The sequence below is a fragment of the Heptranchias perlo genome, chromosome 7 (genome assembly GCF_035084215.1).
Source record: "Heptranchias perlo isolate sHepPer1 chromosome 7, sHepPer1.hap1, whole genome shotgun sequence".
In the NCBI taxonomy this organism is placed as follows: Eukaryota; Metazoa; Chordata; class Chondrichthyes; order Hexanchiformes; family Hexanchidae; genus Heptranchias; species Heptranchias perlo.
This window is the reverse complement of record NC_090331.1, coordinates 95619515-95634524: the sequence shown is the minus strand read 5'-3', so window position 1 is coordinate 95634524 and position 15010 is coordinate 95619515. Positions and strand designations below refer to the sequence as shown.

Genomic DNA, 15010 nt, shown 5'->3' with positions numbered 1-15010 from the left:
ACCCTTAATACCCTTGCCTAACAAAAACCTATCAATCTCAATTTTGAAATTTTCAATTGATCTAGCTTCAACAGCTTTTTGGGGGAAGAGAGTTCCAGATTTCCACTATCTTTTGTGTGAAAAAGAGCTTCCTGACATCACCCTGGAACGGCCTAGCTCTAATTTTAAGGTTGTGCCCCCTTGTTCAGGACTCCCCCACCGGAGGAAATAGTTTCTCTCTATCTACCCTATCAATTCCTTTAATCATCTTAAACACCTCGATTTAGATCACCTCTTAATCTTCAATATTCAAGGGAATACAAGCCCAGTCTATGCAACCTGTCCTCACAATGTAATCCTTTTAGCCTCGGTATCATTCTGGTGAATCTGTGCTGCATCCCCTCCTTCCTGAGGTGCGATGCCCAGAACTGCACACAGTACTCCAGATGGGGTCTAACCAGACCTTTATATAACTGTCGCATAACTTCTACCCCTTTGTATTCCAGCCTCCTTGAGATAAAGGCCATCATTCCATTAGCCTTTTTATTTTTTTTGTACCTATCCACTATGCTTTTGGTGATTTCTGTATGTGGACCACTAAATCTCTCTCCTCCTTACCATTTAGAAAATACTCTGATCTATCTTTTAGGTCCAAAGTGGATGACCCCTCATTTTCTCACATTAAACTCCATTTACCACAGTTTTGCCCACTCACTTAATCTATCAATGTCCCTTTGCAATTTTCTGCTCCCCTCTACACCTTTTACTGTGCCACCTAATTCGAGTATCGTCAACAAACTTGGATATACGGCTCTCCCTTCGTCTAAGTCATTTATAAATATAGTGAAAAGCTGAGGTCCCAGTACAGATCCCTGGGGGGTACCACTGGTCGCATCAAATTCAGTACATACTGATTATCCCCACTCTCTGTCTCCTACCTCTTAACCAACTTCCTAACTACGTCAATAGGTTACCTTCAATTCCATGCGCTCTCATTTTTGTTAACAATCTCTTACGTGGAACCTTATCGAATGCCTTCTGGAAGTCCATATAAATAACATCCATTGTCACTCCCTTATTTACCACTTTAGTTACCTCCTCAAAAAATTCATCTAAGTTCGTTAGCCGAGGTATAGAATACAAAATCAGGGATGTAATGATGAAACTGTATAAAACGCTGGTAAGGCCACAGGTGGAGTATTGTGCGCAGTTCTGGTCACCGCATTACAGGAAGGAGTGCTCTGGAGAGAGTGCAGAGAAGATTTACAAGAATGTTGCCAGGGCTTGAAAATTGCAGCTATGAGGAGAGATTGGATAGGCTGGGGTTGTTTTCCTTGGATCAGAGGAGGCTGAGGGGTGACTTGATTGAGGTGTACAAAATTATGAGGGGCCTAGATAGAGAAGACAGGAAGTATCTGTTTCCCCTAGCGGAGAGTTCAAGAACTGGAGGACATAGATTTAAGCTGATTGGCAGAAGGATTAGAGGGGACATGAGGAAAAGCTTTTTTACCTGGAGGGTGGTGGGTGTATGGAATTCGCTGCTCGAATTGGTGGTAGAGGCAGGGACCCTCAACTCTTTTTTTAAAAAGTACCTGGACCTGCACCTAAAGTGCTGTGAGCTGCAGGGCTACGGGTGCTGGTTGTTTGAGCCGGTGCGGATACGATGGGCCAAATGGCCCCTTTCTGTGCTGTATCTTTTCTATGGTCCTATGGTTAGACATGATTTACCTATTACAAATCCATGTTGGCTCTCTGATCAGTTTACATTTGTCCGAGTGCTTAGTCACTCTGTCCCGAGTAACAGATTCTAGTAACTTCCCCACAACAAACATTCGACTAATTTCCTAGTTTATCTCTCCTACCCTTAAATAATGAAGGGCATTGGCAATTTTGTAATCCTAATCCACAGCCAATTATGTTTGCATTAGCTAAATAAATAGGCAAAGCTCAATAAAAAAGACAAGTACGTTTAAGGGAAAGTGATCTTGGAGCAATAAATCGTGCCGCTGCCAGGTCACCAGTGCTGTTCTGGTTCAGTCTAATTTGAATCATCCACCGCTACAGGTGAGGTGCCTGAAGATTGGAGGGTAGCAAATGTTGTGCCTTTGTTTAAGAAGGGCGGCAGGGAAAAGCCTGGGAACTACAGACCAGTGAGCCTGACATCTGTAGTGGGTAAGTTGTTAGAGGGTATTCTGAGGGACAGGATCTACAGGCATTTGGAGAGGCAGGGACTAATTAGGAACAGTCAGCATGGTTTTGTGAGAGGAAAATCATGTCTCACGAATTTGATTGAGTTTTTTGAAGGGGTAACCAAGAAGATAGATGAGGGCTGTGCAGTAGACGTGGTCTACATGGACTTCAGCAAAGCATTTGACAAGGTACCGCATGGTAGGTTGTTACATAAGGTTAAATCTCATGGGATCCAAGGTGAGGTAGCCAATTGGATACAAAATTGGCTTGACGACAGAAGACAGAGGGTGGTTGTCGAGGGTTGTTTTTCAAACTGGATGCCTGTGTCCAGCGGTGTGCCTCAGGGATCGGTGCTGGGTCCGCTGTTATTTGTTATTTATATTAATGATTTGGATGAGAATTTAGGAGGCATGGTTAGTAAGTTTGCAGATGACACCAAGATTGGTGGCATTGTGGACAGTGAAGAAGGTTATCTAGGATTGCAACGGGATCTTGATAAATTGGGCCAGTGGGCCGATGAATGGCAGATGGAGTTTAATTTAGATAAATGTGAGGTGATGCATTTTGGTAGATCGAATCGGGCCAGGACCTACTCCGTTAATGGTAGGGCGTTGGGGAGAGTTATCGAACAAAGAGATCTAGGAGTACAGATTCATAGCTCCTTGAAAGTGGAGTCACAGGTGGATAGGGTGGTGAAGAAGGCATTCAGCATGCTTGGTTTCATTGGTCAGAACATTGAATGCAGGAGTTGGGATGTCTTGTTGAAGTTGTACAGGGCATTGGTGAGGCCACACTTGGAGTACTGTGTACAGTTCTGGTCACCCTATTATAGAAAGGATATTATTAAACTAGAAAGAGTGCAGAAAAGATTTACTAGGATGCTACCGGGACTTGATGGTTTGACTTACAGGGAGAGGTTAGACAGACTGGGACTTTATTCCCTGGAGAGTAGGAGGTTAAGGGGTGATCTTATAGAAGTCTATAAAATAATGAGGGGCATAGATAAGGTCGATAGTCAAAATCTTTTCCCAAAGGTAGGGGAGTCTATAACGAGGGGGCACAGATTTAAGGTGAGAGGGGAGAGATACAAAAGGATCCAGAGGGGCAATTTTTTCACTCAAAGGGTGGTGAGTGTCTGGAACGAGCTGCCAGAGGCAGTAGTGGAGGCGGGTACAATTTTGTCTTTTAAAAAGCATTTGGACAGTTACATGGGGAAGATGGGTATCGAGGGATATGGGCCAAGTGCAGGCAATTGGGACTAGCTTAGTGGTATAAACTGGGCGACATGGACATGTTGGGCCGAAGGGCCTGTTTCCATGTTGTAACTTCTATGATTCTATGATTCTATGAAATGGCAGCAGTGATCAAAGCAGTTTTAATCCAGCAAATTGGACATTGCCATTGATTTTCGGGGGTGGGGGGGGTGGCGGAGCTATGAAAATGGAATTCTCGCTGTCTTGGTGGGCTTCACGGCAGGTCAGCGTAGTGTGTCCCAGGACATATTGGTGTGGAGTAAATAATGGCCTGAATCACGCGCGCCATAATTTCCTGGAAAATCTGTGCCGTAGTAATGGCGTATGCCACAGATGTGCCATTGCTACGGCGCAAGTTTTCAGCAAATTTCGGGGCCGTTGTATTTACTTTTTAACTGCTCCGCATTCTCTTGACATTGATGGTAATGGGTCTGCTTTCACTGCAGCATCCCTTTCAAAGTCTCCTGCGTTAATTCTTCCCCTCATTATATTCCTATGTTGCTTCTGGAATGCACTATACATTTGTCAGTATTAAACTTCATTTACCATTTATATCTGCGTGTTTAACGGCATCCTAAGGTAGTGTTGCTTGGACTATATTTTATGTAAACATTGGACTAATTACATATTATCATACCAATTAATGCAAACAATTCAGTAATCACCCCTACTTTGATAAGGAAATAACTTAGATAATTGACCACGTTAATTCATGTTGCTCTTTTTTTATTCGTTCATGGGATGTGGGCGTCGCCGGCGAGGCCAGCATTTATTGCCCATCCCTAATTGCCCTGGAGAAGGTGGTGGTGAGCCGCCTTCTTGAACCGCTGCAGTCCGTGTGGTGAAGGTTCTCCCACAGTGCTGTTAGGAAGGGAGTTCCAGGATTTTGACCCAGTGACGATGAAGGAACGGCGATTTATTTCCAAGTCGGGATGATATGTGTTTGGAGGGGAACGTGCAGGTGGTGGTGTTCCCATGTACCTGCTGCTCTTGTCCTTCTAGGTGGTAGAGGTCGCGGGTTTGGGAGGTGCTGTCGAAGAAGCCTTGGCGAGTTGCTGCAGTGCATCCTGTGGATGGTACACACTGCAGCCACAGTGAGCCGGTGGTGAAGGGAGTGAATGTTCATGGTGGTGGATGGGGTGCCAATCAAGCGGGCTGCTTTGTCCTGGATGGTGTTGAGCTTCTTGAGTGTTGTTGGAGCTGCACTCATTGAGGCAAGTGGAGAGTATTCCATCACGCTCCTGACTTGTGCTTTGTAGATGGCGGAAAGGCTTTAGGGAGTCAGGTGGTGAGTCACTTGCCGCAGAATACCCAGCCTCTGACCTGCTCTTACAGCCACAGTATTTATATGGCTGGTCCAGTTAAGTTTCTGGTCAATGGTGACCCCCAGGATGTTGATGGTGGGGGATTCGGCGATGGTAATGCCGTTGAATGTCAAGGGGAGGTGTTTAGACACTCTCTTGTTGGAGATGGTCATTGCCTGGCACTTGTCTGGCGCGAATGTTACTTGCCACTTATCAGCCCAAGCCTGGATGTTGTCCAGGTCTTGTTGCATGCGGGCTCGGACTGCTTCATTATTTAAGGGGTTGCGAATGGAACTGAACACTGTGCAATCATCAGCGAACATCCCCATTTCTGACCTTATGATGGAGGGAAGGTCATTGATGAAGCAGCTGAAATGGTTGGGCCTACGACACTGCCCTGAGGAACTCCTGCAGCAGTGCCCTGGGACTGAGATGGTTGGCCTCCAACAACCACTACCATCTTTCTTTGTGCTAGGTATGACTCCAGCCACTGGAGAGTTTTCCCCCTGATTCCCATTGACTTCAATTTTACTAGGGCTCCTTGGTGCTACACTCGGTCAAATGCTGCCTTGTTGTCAAGGGCAGTCACTCTCCCCTCACCTCTGAATTCAGCTCTTTGTCCATGTTTGGACCAAGGCTGTAATGAGTTCTGGAGCTGAGTGGTCCTGGCAGAACCCAAACTGAGCATCGGTGAGCAGGTTATTGGTGAGTAAGTGCCGCTTGATAGCGCTGTCGACGACACCTTCCATCACTTTGATGATTGAGAGTAGACTGATGGGGCGGTAATTGGCTGGATTGGATTTGTCCTGCTTTTTGTGGACAGGACATACCTGGGCAATTTTCCACATTGTCGGGTAGATGCCAGTGTTGTAGCTGCACTGGAACAGCTTGGCTAGAGGCGCAGCTAGTTCTGGAGCACAAGCCTTCAGCACTACAGCCGGGATATTGTCTGGGCCCATAGCCATTGCTGTATCCAGTGCACTCAGCCGTTTCTTGATATCACATGGAGTGAATCGAATTGGCTGAAGACTGGCTTCTGTGACGGTGGGGATATCGGGAGGAGGCCGAGATGGATCGTCCACTCGGCATTTCTGACTGAAGATGGTTGCGAACGCTTCAGCCTTGTCTTTTGCGCTCACATGCTGGACTCCGCCATCATTGAGGATGGGGATGTTTGCAGAGCCTCCTCCTCCCGTTAGTTGTTTAATTGTCCACCACCATTCACGACTGGATGTGGCAGGACTGCAGAGCTTTGATCTGATCCGTTTGTTGTGGAATCGCTTAGCTCTGTTGATAGCATGTTGCTTCTGCTGTTTAGCATGCATGTAGTCCTGAGTTGTAGCTTCATCAGGTTGGCACCTCATTTTTAGGTATACCTGGTGCTGCTCCTGGTATGCTCTTCTACACTCCTCATTGAACCAGGGTTGATCCCCTGACTTGTTGGTAATGGTAGAGTGAGGAATATGCCGGGCCATGAGGTTACAGATTGTGCTGGAATACAATTCTGCTGCTGCTGATGGCCCACAGCGCCTCATGGATGCCCAGTTTTGAGCTGCCAGATCTGTTCTGAATCTATCCCATTTAGCACGGTGATAGTACCACACAACACGTTGGATGGTGTCCTCAGTGCGAAGACGGTACTTCATCTCCACGAGGACCGTGCAGTGGTCACTCCTACCAATACTGTCGTGGTAGATTGGTGAGGACGAGGTCAAGTAAGTTTTTCCCGCGTGTTGGTTCGCTCACCACCTGCCGCAAGCCCAGTCTGGCAGCTATGTCCTTCAGGACTCGGCCAGCAGTGGTGCTACCGAGTCAGTCTTGGTGATGGACATTGAAGTCCCCCACCCAGAGTATATTCTGTGCCCTTGCTACCCTCAGTGCTTCCTCCAAGTGATGTTCAATATGGAGGAGGCCTGATTCATTAGCTGAGGGAAGGCGGTAGGTGGTAATCAGCAGCAGGTTTCCTTGCCCATGTTTGACTGATGCCATGGGGTCCGGAGTTAATGTTGAGGACTCCCAGGGCCACTCCCTCCTGACCGTATATCACTGTACGGTCGGTCTGTCCTGCCGGTGGGACAGGACATACCCAGCGATGGTGATGGAAGAGTCTGGGACGTTGGCTGAAAGGTACGATTCTGAGTGTATGGCTATGTCAGGCTGTTGCTTGACTAGTCTGTGGGACAGCTCTCCCAATTTTGGCACAAGTCCCCAGATGTTAGTGAGGAGGACTTTGCAGGGTCGACTGGGCTTGGTTTGCCTTTGTCGTGTCCGATGCCAGGTGGTCCGTCCGGTTTTATTCTTATTGTGACTTTTTTTAGCGAGATTTTACAACTGAGTGGCTTGCTCGGCCATTTCAGAGGGCAATTAAGAATCAACCACACTGCTGTGGGTCTGGAGTCACATTTCGGCCAGACCGGGTAAGGACGGCAGGTTTCCTTCCCTGAAGGACACTAGTGAACCAGATGGGTTTTTACGACAATCCGGTAGTTTCATGACTACCATTACTGATTCTAGTATTTTAATTCCAGATTTTATTTAATTACATTTAATTAATTCAATTTAAATTCCCCAGCTGCCGTGGCGGGATTTGAACTCATGACTCTGGATTATTGGTCCAGTAACATAACCACTATGCTACCGTTCCCCCGGTATTAAATGGTATTCAGCATGAGCAGTTGAAGATAAACTGAGGGAGGTGATTGGAAGTAACCAATAGTGCAGCAAGGGCCACATTTAGTTTCTATGTGGAAGTTTTTCTAAATAGATAACCATTCCTGTAATTGCTTCTGCTTAATCAGTTTTACTGATATGCAGCATGTATCTTAACCATGCATACTGATTATTATATCTCTAAAGTGAAGCAAACTGCCATTTTGATCCCATGTTGTGAGCTTAGATTCAGCTTCAGGAGCCACCTAATGGGAGTGAGTGAAACTTTCCCACAATGAGATGAGGAAATAGTATGTTGATCAGCATCGTTATGTAAAATGCATACCAAGAGAATGTCGGCTCATGAGCTACTTACATTCTCTTGGTATGCATTTTACATAACTATATGTTTTAGAGGAGGGTGGGGGAGGAAGGAAAGCAAGAAGAAAAGACTGCTTTAAAAGTGAGGGGGGAATCTGTTTGGCTCAGTTGATAGCTCTTACATCTGAGGCAGGAGATTATGGCTTTAATCCCTACATAATAACAGTAACTACACTTCAAAAGTAAATCAATTGGCTATGAAGCCCTTGGTATTCTGAAGACATGAAATGAGTTTATAAATGCCATCTCTTCCTGTCTAATCATCTTTTACAATGTATTTAAAGTACAGAGTTGCAGCAGCAGAGTTCTCTTTACTTATCTGTCACCGAGGATGGAAGTCATTCATCAGATTGCTGCGGTAGTATGAAGCAGAGAGCAATAAAAGCAGAGTTACAACTATTGAAAATGCAATATTGGATGTGTCAGCAGCATTGCTGGAGAGTTTACAGCATGGCTATCGAGGAGAGTGGTTTTGGAGACCTGGAGTAAGTGTTTTATGCTAACAATGTGGAATTGTGTACTTTTCATTGCAAGTGTACATATGTCTAGTCTTAATCAATTTGGTTTAAAATTACTTTCTATCTAATGGAGCTCACTTTTAAAAGTAAATGAAGCTCCATAGCTTTACAACTTGTCTCTTTTTGATAATCAGTCTCACTTAATATTTTCTTGATATTGACAGCTGAGTCCATATACCAAAATTTGCAGCACGGGGAGCAGACAGAAGAGAAGTAGTTTTATTTGGTCTATTGCTACACAACCTCCACCCAAAAAAGAAGGGAAGGGGGAGGCTTCAGACTGTTCTGATTGTAGCAACGGATGGGTTCTGCACTCACCACATAGGTTCACAGAGCCGTACATTGAACTCCTGAGTAACATTATCCATATTTTTAAAAATCTTAAGTCTGTGTGCGCTTATCATGTTTGTCACTTTTATGTCAAATTTTCCATTACAAATTCCTATATCTACATTTATAATGGAAACCATCTATGTAAATGGAGTGTTTTGGCAACACTATGGAAGATGTACAAGTAACAGATTAAAATGACAGATTCATACTGAACGTACTATCTAAACGTTCGTTAACAGTAAAATTAACTTAGTCCACTTTCTCCTCCTGAAGGCACTGCTTCTTACTGGGGAATGATTGCACAGACACCAGCAGCTCTCTAGTATCCGGCCTAACTGGCCTTTTTTTGTGTGTATTGGCAAGCTCTTCCAGTGTGGAACATTGGCAATCTCAATCCATGCACACGCACTTTCCAGGAGGAGTCACGGGATGGTGATCAGGAACAGAAACCTGCAAAGAAGTCCCCTAGTTTGATCTTTAACATCTTTTGCTTTGTTTCTGTTAACCCGTCCTCCTTTTTCGCTTCTATCCAGATCTATTCAATTATACCAACCTTCATTGTGTCTTTGGGCTGTATTATCTAAAGCAGTGTTATTGAATTGTGGGAGTGGGGAAATGAAAAATGGAGCAACTCAATTGCCTACAGTCTCTTGCATACGTTCCTGCATGCATAGAGGGAAGCAGCTGTGTCTGTGCAGCAGAAACTCTCTGCCGATTCTGTAAAACTACTGCATAAGTAAAGCTCAGACTCCACGTTTTCAACATGTAGGCCCATCGGCTTGTCTGAAACACCATGATATCTCATCTCATGCTGTATTCCCTCAAACATGTCATCAGAAATTCACAAAATATTCAAGGACTCGCCAAAAAGAAATGAAAAACACAATATTGAGATAATCACAATTGCATATGTTTTTTTTTGAATATTGTTTCTTCACTGCCTTGGGTGGAAGCGGCAATTGTCCAGACATTGGCTGACTGCCTCCATGCCTCGATGATCTCCCTGGCTCAACAGATTCAAGAGTAGTTGTCTCAACTAATCAGGTGGGGCATTTTGGCTCTGTTTTTATACCAGTGGGTCAGTGCAGAGGTATTCATTAAGGAGCATTAGTTCTCAGTAGGACATCCCACTGTCACTTGCTGCCAAATTCCCTCTGATGAAGGTTCTTGTCCAAAATGTTATGCTTCTCATTCAGGCGCTGACTAAACTGCTTTGTGTTTTCAGTATTTCCTGTTATATTTCAAGTTCTCAGCATTCGCTATTTTTCATTCTATTTGTGACAAACCCTGTTTTGGCCCAGATTTAATCTTTTTTTAAATTGAAAAGGTGGCCGTTTTTGGAGGTTGGCACCGAGTATGGCGCAGCTGTATCATCTGCTTTGCAAGAGCTTAAAACTAACTACCAGAGTATAAGGCAGAAAGTGCTGGAAGGAATGTCTTTGGACCGTCTCCCTCTGTTGTCTGTTGAGTTAAAAGGACTTTCATGTGCTGCATTTGTTCCTGCTACGGTATGACTCAACATAAACAATTGTTTGTATACTTGATACCAGCCTAGACCATAAGTAAAAATATGTATAATTCTCCCTTTTTTTTTGTCGGCCAGATGTCTAATTTGACTGGAAACCCATAACCATCTTTAAAAATCTCCAGACCAGGTTACTGTGAAATCCCCACATTTCTGTTTGCTTGATCTGGAATGCACACCCCTTCCCTTAGAGTTGCATTGCACTTAAGTTCAGAGAGCTTAGGTGCAGGCTGGCAGGGGCCAGGCTTAGTGATCCCCAAGTATGCGCAAAGTTACTCTGAATTTAACCAGCTTAAAGTTATGGAGCGTTGGTAAGCTTCTTGCTGCTTGCCTAGCCAGGGCCACCCTAGCTGCTGGGCATTGGTATACAGGGTTATCTAGAGCTGAGCGGGTAGGATCTCAACCCCCAGTGACCAATCTATACCTCCAAGTTCTGTGCCCAGGAGTACTGCGGATCTACCCGGCTGAAGTATCAGATTTACTGAATCTGCTGCAGCGGGCTGACTTGGATCTGAACTTCCATTAGTAGATAAGTCATTATTGACCTTAACCTTAACCCAAAGACACTGCTTAGTTCCTGCACCCCAAGGCGAATAGTCACTAGATCAAAGTATAAGAGTCCTCAGCCAACAGCATGAACCAGGATCACCTCACAAGTAGCACAGTGAGAGACACATTCACCATAAAATGTGAATGGTAGCCCAGCTGGTTACGGTAGTGAACCACTGATCCCCACAGGCCAAAAAGATTCCAGGTTCAATCCCTAGGCTTTGCTGAGTTAGCTGATCTTAGCTGAGGTAATGATAGTTTCTACAGTCCTGAACAAGGAAGAGGAATATCAGCCATTTAACTGAGCTTAGCAATGTGGACAAAGCTGCAATGGAGGCAGCAGGACCATTTAAATTGTGAAAGATTTAAGTGGAACAAGTGAGCCCTTTTCATTATTTTGGATAGTTTCTGTAACTTTTTTTCCCCCTTTTTTCTGTTCCAGTTGGGAGAGCAACCGCTGAAGCCTCAATATCCGAAAAATTCAAATGATAGGTAAACAAGCACTTAACTTCCATTCTGGCTAGTTCAAGGCCTAAACTCTCCTTAGTTGAATTTTAACTTTCTAATTTTATATATTTTTAAAAATTTTCTGTAGAAGACACTGACTCTATGGGGGACAATCCCAGAGGCACCTGCTGCCCTCTGGTACTTTGCCCAAGCAGCCATTCTTCATGTGTCATCCTAGACATTGAGGGGGTGATTTTAAAACAGAGCTGGGAAGGGGGCAGGCAGGTCAAATTGAGTTTGGGAAACCAATTAGTACGGGTTTAGTACTAATGGGTTAGACAGGTGAGAATATAATGGGTAATAAGGAAATAGCAGACCTGTAAATGAGTACTCCGTATCCGTTTTCATAGTAGAGGAAGAGGACAAAATGCCAGGGATAGAAGGGAACCTATAAATAAGTCAAGGGGAGGAAAATAGTAAATTTAATAGAAGTTTTTTTTAAAAATGGTAATGGAGAAAATAATGGGACTTAAGATAGCCAAATCTCCAGCACCTGATGGTGTCCACCCTAGGGTATTAAAAGAAATGGATGGACAAATTGCAGATGCGTTTGTCATAATTTTTCAAAACTCTCTAGATTTGGGAATTATGCCCTTAGATTGGAAAATTGCAAATGTCACTTCATTATTTAAGACTGAAGGGAGAGAAAAACCAGGAAACTACAGATCTGTCAGTTTAAGGTCAGTTATAGGAAAATTACTACCATTGGGGACAGAGTGACTGAGCGGTTGGACAAGTATCAGCTGATAGTCAGCGTGGATTTGTGAAGGAAAAATCGCATTTGACTAATCTAGTTGAGGAGGTCACTAACATGATGGACAGAGGGGTGTCTATGGATGTTGTCTATATGTACTTTCAGAAGGCATTCGATAAGGTTACACACAAGAGATTATTGGCAAAAATGAGAGCGCATGGAATTGGAGGTAAGCTTAGGACATGGTTGATAATTGTTTCCTACCTCCCAACCAGCGTAGGGATCAAGGCAATGTTCTCTGGCAGAATGACAAGTGGTGATCCCCAGGGATCTGTACTGGGGGTCTCAGCTTTCCATGTTTTCATATATCCGTGACTTGGACAAAGGAGTTGTGTATCCAATTTTGCAGATGACACTACGTTAGGAGGAACAGTAAGTTGTGTAGATGAGAGCAGAATGTTACAAATGGACAAACACAGGTTAAATGATTGGGCAAAACAATGATAAATGTAGTTCAATGTGAAGAAGTGTAAGATAATCCACTTTGGATCCAAGAAAGACAAATCAGAATATTTTCTTAATAGCGAGAGATTAAAAACTGTGGAAGAGCAAAGGGATTTGGGTGTCTAGGTACATAAATCACTAAAAGCTAATGTACAGGTTCAAAAAGGAATCAAAAAGGCCAATGGAATGTTGACCTTTATCGTAAGAGGGTTGGAATACAAAGGGGAGGAAGTTATGCTTCAATTGTACAGAGCCTTGGTCAGACCCCATCTGGAGTACTGTGTTTAGTTCCGGGCACCGCACATCAGGAAGGATATATTAGCCTTGAAGGTGGTACAGTGCAGATTTACCGAAATGATACCAGACCTTAAAGGGTTAAATTACGAGGGCACGTTACATAACTTGGGTTGCATATCCTTGCGGTTAGAAGGTTGAGGGGTGGTCTAAGTGAGGTGTTTAAAATGATAAAAGGATTCGAAAAGTCGTCACAGAAAAACTATTCCCTCTGGTGGGAATCGGAACAAGGGGATATAATCAAATTAGAGCTAGGCCATTTAGGAATGAAATCCAGGAAGTACTTTTTTACACAAAGGGTAGTGGAAATGTGGAATTCTCTCCTTTTGAAAAGACTGGATGCTGGGTCAATTGAAATTTTCAAGACTGAGATCTGTAGAAGACACTGACTCTATGGGGGACATTTTTATTAGGTACAGCAATCCAGAGACATGGATTAAAGGTAGGTAAATAGAGTTGAGGTACAGATCAGCCAGGATCTAATTGAATGGCAGAACAGGCTCAAGGGGCTGAATGGCCTACTCCTGTTCCTATGTTCCATAATAAATTATCAAGCTAAACCTTCACAGTATTTTCTTTAGAAATTAACTCAAACTAAAACCATCACAGTAGCTACTCTAGAAATTAAACTCAAACCAAACCATCACACTATCTATTCTAGAAATGAACTCAAACCAAAACCTGGATCATGTTACTGTTTATTCATGTCTACTTCTTTTGCTAAAATTAGCAAAGAGGAAAAGATGGCTCGGGGAGGATTGCAGAATACATTGGAATATACTGTTTAGCTGGATTCTACTTAATGTTGGGCAGATTAAGGTACACCATGGATTATAGGGGATGTGAGGTCCACTTATGGAAGTGGCCGGTGATGCAGAACCTGAGAATCTAATCTAAAAACCCAGGCATTTATTTTCCAATTTTCTCACATTTTCAGTGTTGGCTCTTTTTCCAAAAAAAAAGGTTTGACTTTTAAAGTTGAGAAACAGATTTAGGAAAGTTACCCCTTGCTCTATTTTGCTATGTGCAAATTTTAACTTATTTTAAACCAAATGCTGAAACAGACTTTTTTTCCAGAAATCTGAAATACTTGAGTTTTACAGAAGTGAAGTTTGAACCTTTGACTTGTCACAGGAATTCAGCTGGATTTTCTTGTTCTATATAGAGCTGAGATTGCTGTTATAGAGGTACCATCTTGGGAAGTTCCTGCTAGAAAACATCTTGAAGATGAAGATAAAGCACCATCTGAAGAGGTAAATATTACAATTATATAATGTTTTATTGATAGTGATTATAAAGCAGAATTTTGTAGCTTCCTTGATGGCCGAGTCTGTAAAGGCATGATCTGGTGCAGCACTGAGACGTACAGACAGTAGGATCCCTGAGCTGATCTCAGGAGCAGCATTTGGTATGCTACGACTAGCCTCAGTGAACTTGGGCTAGGGAGGGGAAAAAATAGCCAGGGTTCCTGCTTCTGATTGTTTCCTTTGACCCCTGCTGGAAATTGTGTTTCTGAGCACTGGGGGAGAGCAGGATATGGCCTGGCTGTGATGCTTTACACGACAGAATATCCTGCCAACCCTTTCTAGGCTCTTGTGAATTTTGTCCACTTGAGTGAGGTAATCACTTGGATTCTGGTGCCTGTATAACCATATCCCAGCAAATTGACACTTTCAGGAGAGGAGGTGAGAAAATTGGAAAATAAGTTTTTAGGTTTTTGTGTTAGATTTTTCCTCGATTCAGCATCACTGGCCACTTCCATAAGTGGACCTCACATCCTTTGCAATCCCAGGCGTGCCTTAACCTGCCCAATATCCAGGGAGCGATTAGTGAGAGCCAGAGAACCCTTGTTCTGTACACCAGCTACTGGAATGTATTATGCCACCATGTGATTGTCCTCTCTTTAAAAGGTGGATTGAATATGACCAAGATTTGGTTATAAAACAATGAATCAAACAGGTCACTAGTCTCCTCAAACATAAAATAATAAAATGCCACTCACTTTCTCCCTAAACTTAGACTTTAAAACAGAAGCTTACACCTTCAGCTGTGAAACATGCTGTGTTTCAAACTAGCCCAGTTTCTCTGCTGGCTGATCCAATCTTAAACTCAGAATGTTTCTGCTGATTGGAAAGCTGAAACAAACTAACTGTTTTCTGACAGTCAGTCCAGATACAACATTCTACATCCTTTTGAAGTTTTACTGAAACAAAAGATAATAAACAACTTGTTTCATATAATTGCATTGCAACAACAGCCATTCACAGGTTATCAATTAATTGGATTGTTTGTTTACTCAAATGTAATTTTAATTTCCAGTAAAGTGTGGA

The 15010-nt window shown here is 43.4% G+C and overlaps 1 protein-coding gene across 3 annotated transcripts in view; it reads left to right on the top strand.

Annotated features, from left to right (window-relative positions):
- rbm44 (RNA binding motif protein 44) overlaps positions 1 to 15010 on the top strand; it is a 74958-nt gene that overhangs the window by 28714 nt on the left and 31234 nt on the right. For all 3 annotated transcript variants that reach the window (XR_010963371.1, XM_067986891.1, XM_067986890.1), the window contains exons 5-8: positions 8041 to 8241; positions 9935 to 10115; positions 11124 to 11173; positions 13846 to 13933. Coding sequence is in view for 2 of the 3 variants with exons in the window: in XM_067986891.1 (XP_067842992.1) it covers positions 8041 to 8241; positions 9935 to 10115; positions 11124 to 11173; positions 13846 to 13933 (520 nt within the window). In the remaining variant the exon portion in view is untranslated. The remainder of the gene's footprint in view (positions 1 to 8040; positions 8242 to 9934; positions 10116 to 11123; positions 11174 to 13845; positions 13934 to 15010) is intronic.